Source organism: Condylura cristata, unplaced genomic scaffold (assembly GCF_000260355.1).
Source record: "Condylura cristata isolate star-nosed mole 26May11 unplaced genomic scaffold, ConCri1.0 scaffold00001, whole genome shotgun sequence".
NCBI classification, from domain to species: Eukaryota; Metazoa; Chordata; class Mammalia; order Eulipotyphla; family Talpidae; genus Condylura; species Condylura cristata.
Window position 1 is genome coordinate 79,481,849 of NW_004567102.1, and position 12,948 is coordinate 79,494,796.

General features: G+C 46.7%; 1 protein-coding gene across 1 annotated transcript in view; it reads left to right on the top strand.

The window, feature by feature from the left end:
* The first annotated feature begins 213 nt into the window (after positions 1–213).
* The window catches only part of UST (uronyl-2-sulfotransferase), a 172,934-nt gene continuing 160,199 nt past the window's right edge, over positions 214–12,948 (top strand). The window contains exons 1-2 of the mRNA XM_012735049.1: positions 214–298; positions 7,444–7,487. Of these exons, the coding sequence (XP_012590503.1) occupies positions 214–298; positions 7,444–7,487 (129 nt within the window). The remainder of the gene's footprint in view (positions 299–7,443; positions 7,488–12,948) is intronic.

Sequence of the window (12,948 nt, forward strand, 5' to 3'; positions counted from 1 at the left end):
AGCAATTTTTCTCCCTGCCGGTGTCTTTGGGGCTGTGTTAATTATAAGAAATGGGGTTCCTGGAGACGTTTACTCAGCACACAAACTCCTCATTGTGAGCCACGGCTGGTGGGTGCTGACAGCTGCCTCTTAGGGAAATGGAGCCCATGGTTAAGGGTGGAAAGTGTGGTATTAGCATAATTTCTTGGCAAGGACAAAACCGGGGTTGCAGCGATGCCTTCAACAGTGCCCCCTTCATTAGCCGGGGCTTATCGGAGGCCGCCCGGGGCTCCGGGGGCAGAGGCAGCCCTCGGACGGTGTAGGTAACCAGAGGCCTGTTGCTGAGTAAAAAGGAAGAGAGGATTTCAGTTGCTCCTGGTTATGATTTTAAAGGGTCCGTGGAAGAGAATTGCTGGTGTTTGATTGAAACTGACAGTGTAGAGGCGGCTTTTCTGACACTGACACTAATGCATATTATGATTTCTATAAAGAGGAATCAGAATTAAAACATTTTTATTCTTCAGGGACCAATTTAGACAAAAATAGATCTGCTAATGCAAGACTTAAAAGTTAAGAGTAAATCACATCCCCTGAAGGTTCTGTAAGTTCATGTGCACATCGCTGAAGGTATTTCACACTGGCTGGGGGTGGGGGTGGGGGTGGTTTAGGCAAAGCAGAGACAGTCTCAAAAGGAAATAGGAAATGTAAAATAATTATTTATATTAATATCCATCCTTAGCATGCAACACTTTTCCCTTGGCCTTAGAGTGCTCTACTAAAATTGTATGTAAATGGCAATGTTTGGTCATAAGAGGCGGTTGCCGCTCACCGAGGGCTACCTGCGTGCCAGGCAGGCGGGGCTTTGAGACTTTTACTGGTGTTTTGTTTCATTTTCATGCCAACGCCACTGCTTACATGTTATTTATGTTTAATGCCAGTTTGCAAATGGGAGCATTTGCCTCAGGGAAATGAAATAATACTCCCACAGTTGCTCGACTACTAAGGGGTAGCACTGACACTGGGGTGGCATGTCAGTTTGCAAGGGGGAGCATTGTGACCTGGAGCCCACGGTGCTCTCTCTGTGACCCCCTGGGCTGCCCAGAACAGCCCCATGTTAGCATTATCTTCCTAACTCCAGTAACTGACTTCCCGGAGCTCCTAACTCTCTCCTGGCAAATGAGCTATGGTTGCTATTGAAACTATGAGTCCCCTGAGGATTCTATTTGTAGTCCTTCTAGCACTTTCTTCTTTCTTTTAAAGAGTTATTTATTTATGCATAGAGAATGAGGGGGGCAGGCCAGAGGGGCAGGGGCAGTAAGAGGCTTCACCAGGGACAGAGTGGAAAGCGACTAGGTGGGTGGACGAAGTACACTGCTGGGGGGGGAGCAGCAGCCAGACAGGAGAGGTCTGCTGTGCCCTGTGGGTCACTCCTGGGGCTGGGATCGATCTCGCGCTGAAGTGGCTGCAGCCAGCTTGCAGTGCTGCACTTCCAGGAAGGGCCCCCACTTACTTCTTGATCTGGTTGTGTTGGTCTCTGTTGGAGTCACATGGCCAGGGCAGCAGCTCCTCTGTGTTGACCAGCTTCCCCCATGCCACTCCATTCCGGGACCCTAGTCTGGGAAGAAGGGGTGCTTCACTGGACTAAGGGCCAGACAGTGACTTTGCATCAAATTTCCTGCAGACTTCTTCCTGCAGGTCTCTGGACCCTTGACATGATTGCATGTGGATCTTAGTGTCTCCAGGCAGGACTGACAGAATCCCCCTGTGTTTTAGGCTGAGGGAGGTTTGGGAAGACTTGGCAAATGGCGAATTATACTTTAACTGCTCTGTTTTTACCATTAAATAAGAAGTTTGACAGAAAATACACTCTCAGCCTTGTTTGCAAGAACAAATACGTTCTGAAACTATAAACTCTGAAAATTTTTCTTGAAAAGATTTGTGGAGTCCCAAAAAGGTTTGAGTAAGCCTTGTGGTTTAAAGGGTAAGCTCTGTGCTATGAGGTGCCCTGAGCCAACTTTGGTAGGCCCCCTGTGAGCCTGCCGGGCCCTCAACAGATGCCAAGGCTGGGGCCGCCGGCCTGGCCGCCTCCCAGCGTGGGTGCTGTGACCACCGGCGCTCGTCAGTGTGAAACTCTTGTTCATACAAACTTTCACTAGAGATGATTAAGATCAGCACGAGCGAGATCTGTTACTTTTTCCTTGTGGAAAAAGAGACTTGGCCAAGATCATGAAGTGTATTTATTTGTGTTTTGTAGCTCAGTGGTTCCCAACCAAAGCTAGGCATTCGAATTTCCTGAAGAACGTTTGGAAATAAAAATGCCAGATGACTTGTTCAGGAATAATTAAATGACAACAGCTCGGGCTGGGCTCGTGTCCACATTCCTTAAGATCATGGCAGGCGAGTGGAATGTGCAGAAGGGTTGAAAGCTGCTGAGAGGGACGATGGAGAGACAGGGAGGGGGGATCTGCTTGCCAGTGAGTGTGCCAGGTGTGTCTGTGAACAGGTTTTGTTCTAAGCATTTCATAGACCAAAAGTTTTCCACTCTGCTTCTTACAATAACTTATGAAGCCAATTCATTTTTGCAAATGTTTGTCTGGAAAATTTTGAGGAGCTAAAACATTTCAGAGTGGAGTGACACTTCTTGGGGGGATTCTCTATTATGAAAGGAGAGGTATCCTGTGTTACAGCTGGCTTCCTCTCCCACAGCTGTGCACAGAAAACATAGCGATGACTCCTGTGTGACCAGCATGCCCGCTTCTGCCAGGTGACTCCCAGGTGTGAGAATCAGTGAGGAGTCTTCAGGTTCCAGGTCACAGATCCTGACCTCCTAACTCCTGAAAGGTGTTTTCACTGCAGGTCGTCGGTAAGGAGCTAAAATAGGCAGGCACTGAGAGCTTACGGCCCTGCCGAGACTCTGGTAGTCCAGTATGCTGTGGAGTCCATAAGATGTAACTCCCAGGTACTTGCCGTTCACACCTGTGCACATTCACACGTGATCTCTCATGTTACAGTTGCAACTGACCTGGGACGCCTCCACTATAAAGAGCAACAGGGATAGGAGGACATTTAGAAAGCATCATAATGTAGCTGGCTGCAAAGCCTGAGTCCACTTGCCTTCTAGTAAGGGGGTATTTAAACCACTAAACCACCTGAGTTGTTACTGCTTTGGGGAGAGAGTTCCGTAAGGTGTGACCCCCCCCCACCCAGAACCATGCAGCCACCATCGTCATCACGGTGTAGAACAGAGGCGTGCAGGCCCACAGGCAGGCATGTTGCTTCAGGTCATTAACTGCTTCCCCCGCTGAGCTGGACTTTCTGGTGTGGTTTAGCTCCATGCCACCCTGAGCTATGGCTTTCTTGGCAGAGTAGACACAGACCTTTCTGAAAGTTTAACTAATGGTAGGAATGAAAACATGAAGGATGTATGGCTTTCCTTTTCCCCCAGCTTCCCAAAGTACTAGAATCCTTCATCCCCAAAGGAAAGACTTGAGACATGAAAAGGAAGCTGAAATCAGAGCTCTCACGTTGTGGGGTGCTTTCTGGGGAGAAAGTAAATGCTAAGCCTCCAGAAACAATCGGCACCATCTCGTGGGGTGCTGTGACCTGGAGTCAGAAATAGGATTTCGGAAAGTGGATGTTCTCTGGACGTAGGTGGCTCCAGAACTTTTGTTAGCCAACCTTGGCCCTTTTTAACTGAATATACACTTGAGTTCCAAGCCCAGCAGTCAAGGGACATGAGTCCTTGACAAGACAGAACTGCATTTTAGATGCCTCTGAGCCTGCCTGTTCAGGGAAGCTCATTGGATAGTAGGGCTCATGCTCCAGTCTCCACAGCTAACAAGTTATCAATTTCTGTTTTGAAAATTATGACTGTTTTGTTTACTTTGCACACAGAAAGCATAAGATTCTAGGATTAAAAAAAAAAAAAAAACACTCCATCTAGAGACCAAATAATAATACAGTCAAACCCTAGGAGAATAAAAATGTGCAGTCTCCAGCTAATGAATTACTTTTACTTTTTACCTTTTCCCTCTGGTGCTTCTGTTACAAAAGCCAGGCACTTGCAGCCATGGTTCTAGTGAGCCTCAGGGATGTATCTGTGGGTGGGAGTTCAGGGACCTGCGGGTGAAGATGACAGTGGGACTGATGGCCAACATCTGTTCCTTTCTTTCCTCAGACGAAAGTGGAATCCTCAGTAAGGGAGAGTGGGGTGTAGCGAGGGAAGGAGAGAGGAAGGAAGGACGTTTGAGCTGTGGCTGGAGAAAGGGGTAGATGGGTAAGAGGCAGCCTGGGCCACTGAGGATGAAAGACCATTTCAAGCAGAGGCTACAGAGATGGACCGATATGGTTCCCTGATACCTGTGGTGTTTGTCTGGCAGGGGAGAAAATTAGCCGTCAGTGAAGGGCACATAGGCTCTCTCCTGGATGTCCCAGAGGGGCTGATGAGACATGATCATACTTGAGTAATTTGTTGGTTTATTAAAAAAAAGATATATTTATTTATGCATAAAATAACTAGGGTGTAGGCCAGAGGTACGGGGGAGGCATGAGAGGATTCACCAGAGACAAAGTAGGGGAGTAGAACAGGCAGATTGACTGAGTACACTGCTGAGGGGGGCAGTGAGCGAGAGAGAGGGCTGCCGTGCTACGTGGACTAGCTCCCTGGCCAGGGATCGAACTCGCACTGCAGTGGCTGTGGACACTTCGTGGTGCTGCGCTTTAACTCCTTGCACCACCCAGGAGAGCCCTGTGTAATGTTTTGAACTTGCAAATGGATCAAAGATGACTCTTGGACGTTAGATCTCACAGGGGAATGGATGAGTACAAAAGACCACGAAGACAATCATTTGGGGCGGACATGGACCAAATAAAGAGTTCTGTTTGGACTGGAGAAATGGCCTGTAGACCTCTAGGTAGGGGTAAGGGGGGAGCTGGTGATAATCACGTCTGGAATTTGAGGGAACAGTCAGCTATTAAAATCAAAACTTTATGGAGTGTCTGAGAACTCTGGAAACTTTTAGTGATTTAGACATAGTGAGTTCTCTGACTGCTCTTCAACTCCTACAGACCCTTGGAATAGGTGGGATCCGCACATCCCTCCGAAGCACTCCATTCCCGTGATGAGCAGATGGGAGCCCTCTGCAGCTCTACCCACTGTATGATGGTTGAATCGTTCCAGACATTTCTCTAGACTTGGACAGCTGTTTTCTAAATTCGTTTTTTAATATCCTCTTCCTTGAGTGAGATCTGATTCTCACTACGTAATTATAAATGCTCCCAGGGCCGTGCAGCACAGTAATTAAGATGCAACAAGTTGTCAGTCATGTTCACGTTGAAAAGGTCCCTGCAAATAACCCAATCACGAGCATGCAGGTGTTTGTGCTTGAGAGTCCTGCCCAGGAAAATTGGACCTTGTTGTCCCTTTATCACACACAAGTGGCCAGTTAGAGTACCATCGTTGTGGACAGCAAGTGGGTGATGCATCTGAAGACCACAGGGGAAAATGACAGCTAATGACTCAGAGTGGTAAAACATGTATACTAAACCCACTTACTGTTTTGTGCATTTGTGGCCTCTCCCACCGAGGGCCTCCGCGCCTGTCTCTGTGCAGCTGTGTGTAAATGGCTCCCGCACCACTGCCCTGAGACAATGACCCACATCTCGAGGTGGCAGGGGACGCCTAGTAACCGTTGACTGTGGTCAGGGTCCGAGACAACCTGGCAACTTGAAAAGTACACCCAGCATCTGCACAGAGAGTTCTCCCTGTATACACGGCCAGCATGCCCTCCCCTGGTCCCTGTATAATTGGTACCCTTTGATTACTCTTTGATCCCTTTGAAGTCCTGTTTCTCATAAAGATGAGTATCTTTTGTTTCCCCTGGGCCACATTTCTCCTGCCATTGTCACATAGTCCATCATGCTTGTTCACTATTACTAAATAAATAACATTTTGTGGGGGTGGAGTGGGGAATGGGATTAAAAACCGGGGGGGGGGGAAGGAGGGAAATGCACTGGACTATGGTGATGGCACACGGGTGACTCGGTGATGGGAAACCCGCGGGGATTACAATCGAGATGGAAAAAAAAAATGTGCAAAATGATGTAAAAATAAACTTCTGTAATAATTAAAAATATATATATTCTAAAAAATAAAGAAATAAATAACAAGAGGGCTGTTCGCTGCACAGCAGCGTCTTACCCTGCAAACCTCTTCCACTCTGAGGTGCGCCCCTCCCCCCCCACGTGTGGGCACATCTCTGTCCTCCTGATGTTTTGATAAGTCCCCATTGAAGTCCCCTCCCCCCCCACTGAAGGGGGAAGCTGCTTCCCCCTTTTACTCCAGTTTCTTAACTCACTTTCACGCTTTCCTGAAAAAGTACTTTTCACCTACTCCCTCCAGGGCCTTGACCTTTTCCCCTCAGCTGCTGCTATTCTCTGAGTATTGCTGTGTTACCAGTGTTTTCTAGATTTCATTCTGTTAGGAAGTCTGGTCATCTTTACTTATGCTGAAGATGATGTCCCTAAGACCACCCCTTGGGGAAGCCTCCAGGTCGGCTGACTGCATCGTTGGCTCCCTGTTGTGGTCAGCGTTGGTGGACGATCACGTTGAGAGAGGACGCAGCCTGGTTTCGTAAGAGCTGGAGCAACGCTCTGGGCAGGCTGTCGGGGGGAGCAGGTGTGCCAGGCCTTGAACAAAGCAGTCTCCTGACCTGTCTGCAGTTTCCCAGCTCTGTGACCATGAGCGAGGGACTGGATTTTCCAGCCTTTGTTCTCTCTAGAATTGGGAAATATCTGGTATTTGACTGAATGAAATGAATACCTGTTAAGCACTTAGCAGATTACCTGCTACTTTAAGAACTCAATAGTCTTTAGTTCTCATCCTAACCCGTCTGAGTTCTTATTCATCAGGAAATAATAGCCATGTGTACTGAAAGTACACTTGCTGGTAAAAGGCTAGTAGGGGAGACAAAACAAGCTTCAGAAGCAAGGTAGACTGAAAAGATGAAGGGGAGTTGACAATCAAAACAAAGTGGAGAAACAGAGCAGTGTTTCTCAGGCTCAATTCCAGGACCTGCATCATTACCTGAGCTTGGTAGAAATGCAAATTCTCACAGCTGTTGAATCAGATACTCTAGCAAGGGGGCCAGGCAATCTGTGTTTAAAGTGAGTTCTACAGGTAATTCTAGTCCAAGTTAACTCAATAGATACTGAGTGAGGAATTGTGTGTGCTTCTGTCTGTGTGCATTTGCATAAACTATGTACTTAAAAGGTCTGTGATCGCTGAAATGATGACTCAAGTGTGGTGGTGTCACTAACATCAGACACTGATGATACCAATTTCCCTTTGGTACTGGCATCTGAATAGAAGTATGTCCAGATGCTTATTTTTAATGACTTTGTACTAAGTTCACTTTGGGTTTAAAATGATTGATTCATTTACTTTTCTTTTTTTTTTTTCCCTAGGCAATTCCACTTACTTGGATGACCATGGGCCACCTCCTAGTAAGGTAAGATCTTTGCTTGTCATAGAAATTTCTTTTCTTGGTACCGATAGCCTTTAACCACCCAAACATTCCTTTCTGGCCTTGACATGTTCACAAGAAAAGTGTAGCTAGCAGCTGTCAGGTTAATCTTTGGCAGACACTGAGGAGAAAGAGAACATGTGGAGGGAGCAAACTGGCCAGGGGGGAAGCAGCATTGCACCGTCGATAGCGTTAGCTGTCTAAGACCCCGGAACTTTAGTTGGCTTCAGATACTTGGTAGCTTCTCTAGTTGCTACATCACGAGCCTTGGTATCCGCGGTCACCTGTGATGTGACTTCCCTGTGCCTGAGCGCCCTGGGGGTACAGTCATCTGTGCCCTTTCTCCCAGGCCTGCCCCAGCTAACTCATCTCTCTGGAACCAGCTCTCTCTGCCAGCGCTCTCTCGTGACTGGCCCTGGCCTGTTTGCTTACCTGTGTGCTTCCTGTGAGCAGTTTGGCATGAACTTTAAGGGTCAGACCAGTCCAGTGAAACTACGCGTATTGTTTCTCACTGTGGTCTCCAAGAGTCTTTGATTATTAAGGTGATGTCTGCAAAGTGGAGATCATGAAAAGATAATCAGCTATTACCTTATAGGCTGGAACTTTACTGCAAAGTCAGCTTTTGAGTTTCTGGATTTTGAAAATTTTTACCAGATTTAAGAGTATGAGCTTTGAAGTAAGGTATTTTTGGGTTTACCTCTGTCTCTGCCACTGTTTCACCAGATAAATGACTTAATGTTTCAAGCCTCCGTTTTTTGATGTGCAAAGGAGGATTAAAAATACTACCCACGGTACAGAATGTCTCAAAGGATTGAATATATGGCCAGCACTCAGCACCTGGCATGCAACAGGCATTAAATAAATGGTGGATAATAGTAACTAGGCTGGAGCAACATTAAGATTATTGATGAATGGTGCAGTAATGTTTATCATAGTCGGGAATGACTGTACTGCATTTATATGTATTGCAGCTTTGCAGGCAGTGAGAATACAAATGTGAATCAAAGCAAAATCAACAACTAGCCCCAGAAGAATATAGAGAATGAGACATTTCTGAGAATATGAACAGTATCTCACATGTCTCGATATCCTGACATCTTTGCCTCATCCCCGATGCACAGAGAGAGGCATGTCACAAGTCGTTATTAAATTTCTCTGAATTGGACCTTGGTATCCTGAGTGAGAATCTCAGTTAAGTCCCTGGCTCCCATCCAGAGTTCTTTCCACTGGGCTAGTCTCTTTAAACTTTAGCCTGCTTCTCAAACTATAGCTTGGTTGTTCCTGAAGACTTATTTAAACAAAGATTGCTGTCTCAGACCCCTGAAAGTCGATTCTGTGGGCCTGGGTGGGACCACAGATTTGAATTTCTTTCTTTTTTTTTTTTAAAGACTTATTTATTTATGCATACAGAACCGGGGTACAGGCCAGACATACAGAGGGTCAGAGGATTCACCAGAGTGGGGAACAGAACAGGCAGAGCGATGAAGCACACTGCTGAGGGGATCAGCCAGCGGGTCAGGAGAGGTCTGCTGTGCCATGTGGGTCACCTCTGGGGTGGGGCCTTGAACTAGCACTGAAGCGGCTGCGTCTAGCTTGAAGTGTTGAGTCCTAACCCACTGTACCACTAGAGAGGGCCCAGAATTTGAATTTCTGTCGGGACCCCTAATGTGAAGCTGCAGGGCTGGGGACCACCATTGAGAACCACTGCTCTAAAGGCCACGAATACCAAGAAACCATTTCTCTGTGTTCTTTTCAGAGCTAAAAGACTAGAAACCAGTGTGGCTTATTATGAAAAGGCCACTTTTCAGTGTCTTGATGATGGTTCACTTTTCCTGTAGTGAAAATATATTTTCTAACCTTTATGATCTTCCTAGGAGGGAGGGTAATTGGGCTGGGGAAGAATGGTGCAGATGGCTTGTAGATTTCTTCCCCACTAACTTGCTCCTCTCCCCAATGGGAGCCAAGGGACGCCCTCCCCATCCCTTGCTCTGCAAGAAAGAGGAAGTTGGTGGCTCTCTCTGTGTGACCATTAGCTGCTCCTCTGATGGCCTGTTAGGACAGAACTTCAGTTCTAGGCATGATGAATGGGATTTTACCTGGACAAAAGATGCAGCCCCACTTTCTGTGAACTTGCCTCTTGAACACAACCCTTAGGAACCCGCCTGGGGCCACCCCTTTTGTCTGCTCAGGGGCTCTGCTCTAGCCAAGTGGCCACCCTGCCTGCCTTGTTTCTTAGACCTTTGGTGTCTGGATTCCAAGTTATGCTATCTCTGCCACTGACCCCCGACACCCTCCAGGCTTTCCCAAATTCTCCCCCCCAAGCCCCCCTTCAGCCTTCACCCTCCTTTCCCCTCTACCCCTAATGAATGCACCCTGATATATACAAAAATAATTGTGTCCTATCAGTTCATATTAAACCACTTGCAGAGTAAATCCAGCTTGTGAGCTGTAGTTCAAGTTTTCCAGTACTGAATGTCATTACTTTAAGCCAGCAGAAGTTTATTTTAATACAGATTCTTTCAATCTGTGTTTCCATCATCTAGGAGTAGTGTAGCAAAACACTCAAACTTTCTAAGCAGTAGCCATACGCTGAAGAATATCGAAGTGGGTAAAAATAATATTAGTATGTTAACATCTTTTCATCTGCACTTAAGGCTTCTGGCAAGGTGGAAATGAATCCCAGAAGCGATGAGTCACATTTCCAGATAAAGATCCCTTGAGTGTCCCCTGAGGCGTGGCCTCAGTTATTTTGGCCTCCAGATCACGGTGGCACCCAGAGGATAAGGACTCTATGTGTGACCTCTGGAGTGGATCACGAGCCTGCCAGGAGAAAGCAAGAATGAGCCCAAATCTCCATCTTTCTCATTCGCTTAGCTCCAGAAATAACTTCTTAATGCCAAGGCTGAAAAGGGGTTTTTAAGTCCTGTAAGTGTACTGAGGTTGACAGGCGGGTTCTCATTTTATTAGAAGTTCAGCCCCACAAGTTCCACATTCCACAAGGAATAGTCATTCGGGGGAGGGGTGTGGGCCACACAGCACAGAGCCCAGGGCTGCTGCCCTGTCTTGAGGACTTCACACAAAAAAGCCCTCCACCTCCGATTTGTGTTGGTAAAATCCACTTTAACCTTAGAGATGTCCTCAGTTTTTGAACTAAGCTATCATTCAAAGGCCGTTGTGAATATTTGCTTTCCACCATCATTTTAAAAAAAGATTTATTTATTTATGCATACAGAATGGTGGGGGTGGGGGGTACAGGCCAGAGGTGCAGGGGCAGTGAGAGGATTCACCAGAGACAGAGCGGGGAGCAGAACAGGCAGATCACAAAGTACACTGCTGAGGGGAGCAGTGGGTGGGTCAGGAGAGTTCTGCCAACGCCATGTGGGTCAGCTCCCTGGCCAGGGATCGAACTCTTGCTGCAGTGGCTTTGGAGAGCCTCATAATGCTATGATGTAACTCCTTGCACCACCAGGGAGGGCCCTACCATTATCATTTTTTACGTCCACTTTGTGCACGTGCAAAAAGCAGTGGTTTAGGATACAGCCCTGCAAGGATGAACGTGTGGTCTCTGGTGGGCTAAGTAGGAGCATGTGGGGCAGGCAGGAAGCAAGTAACATGTGTCCAACTTCTTATAAAATTGTGCATGTATGTTGGAGACCCCGGAGGTGTGAAGTGTTGAGATTAAAAAAAAAATCAGGGTCGTGGCTGGAAGACGGGTCAACGTGGGCTGTCGGACTGGCTGTGTCCAGACCACGATGTCTTGCTTGTGTCCGGAAAGCTGAGCCTGAGAAACTAGCAAGATTAGAAAGCGAGTAGAATGTACCTGATAAATCAGAACCCCGGTGGTGACTGTGCCCTGACAAGGCTGAATACTGAGAGAATGACCTATTGTCTAGTAAGTGACAAGGAGGTGGGGGAGGGCGCTTTGTAACCATAAAAATGAGCTGCGCTGGGCTCTCAGGACATGTGAGCCCAGAATGAGAGGCCCTCGTCCCTGGGGTCCCACTTCTTAAGCTCTCTTTTGTGTCAGTCAGTTCTTTATTTCCAAGTTCTTTCTGCTCCCTTTCCTCAACCCATGTTCACCGGAACTGGTCTCCGGCGCATGTACATCTGTGTGTGAAGAGAAAAGCCTGGAAGGACAAATGATATTTTCTCCAGAGAGTAAGATTTCAGGAGTCTTTCACCCTATTCCAGTATATGCTTTAATCTATTGAACTAAACAATTATAGTAAGGCCTGCACTATCTAAAAAGCAAAGGAAAAACAGTGTCTTGATGTCAGAGATAACAGAAGAAAGTCTGCTGTGCTCTGGCCTCAGTGGGTCGCAGCTCTGCCCACCCTGGAGGAGATGGCCTGGGAAAATCAACCTTCCTGCCTCCCAGAATGGGAAGCAGAATGGGCAGACCGACTGAAATACACTGCTGAGGGGAGCAGAGGGTGAGACAGGAGAGGGCTGCTGCGCCCTGTGGGTCACCTCCCCGGCTGGGGATCGAACTTGTGCTGCAGTGGCTGCAGTGAGCTTCACAGTGCCGCACTTTAACCTGTTGTGCCACCAGGGAGGACCCTGGGGTGTGAATTGTGATGGAAGCAGCAGGCATCAGCTGGGATAAATTCTGGTGGTGACCAGTAGAATAGATGTCATTTTACATATGCCAGGTTCTCTAGTAAGACAGATAAGGAGAATTGATGAAAGCAACTCAAGAAAAATGACATGTCCATTGCTGACTTCTGTCATCGGTTTAATTTTTCTCAAACGCTATTTAAAAGGAAGTACTTTTTTAACTCTTATTTTGTAGCTGAGAGGACAGGATCTAGAAAGGCTGCATTGCCTGTTAAAGGTCGTGCTGAGTACTGGACTTGGGTACTGGCTGTGATGCTCCAGAGATTTTGCTGGTAAACAACATTTCAAGATCACTCGTTTATGTAGAAATAGTCTTTTTTTTTTTTACCTTTTAGAAACTTACCTTCTTCTATGCCATCTGGTACCTTGATTAGTCTGAAAAACATCAGTTTAAGCCACAGCAGACCAGAAAAAAATAGTCGTGAACTTTATTTCTCCCTCATCTTTTTCAGTTCAGTCACCTGTGTACATACCAGATGTGTCTATTTCAAACTGTACATGAAGTAAATTTTGGGTACAAGCACCATACAAGGAGTAAGAATACTATTTATTTAGCAAAATGAGTCTTGGTCCAGACCATGAGATCTGAGTTTTGTCAGATGCGCAGAAGTCTCCTTTTCAAAAGGACAGGTATCGGTGATCACAAAATATCATTTGAAGTCCTTCCTCTTAATAATCAACACCATGACAGCACCATATTTTCTTTTTGTCCTTGGAAATTTATGGTCACTCACCAACTCTTGAATTTGAGAGCACGAATCTAGGGTGTTATCATTTGGCCACCTAGGTCGAGGCTGAAGTTCCGTGATCAATTTCAGCATCTCACCAC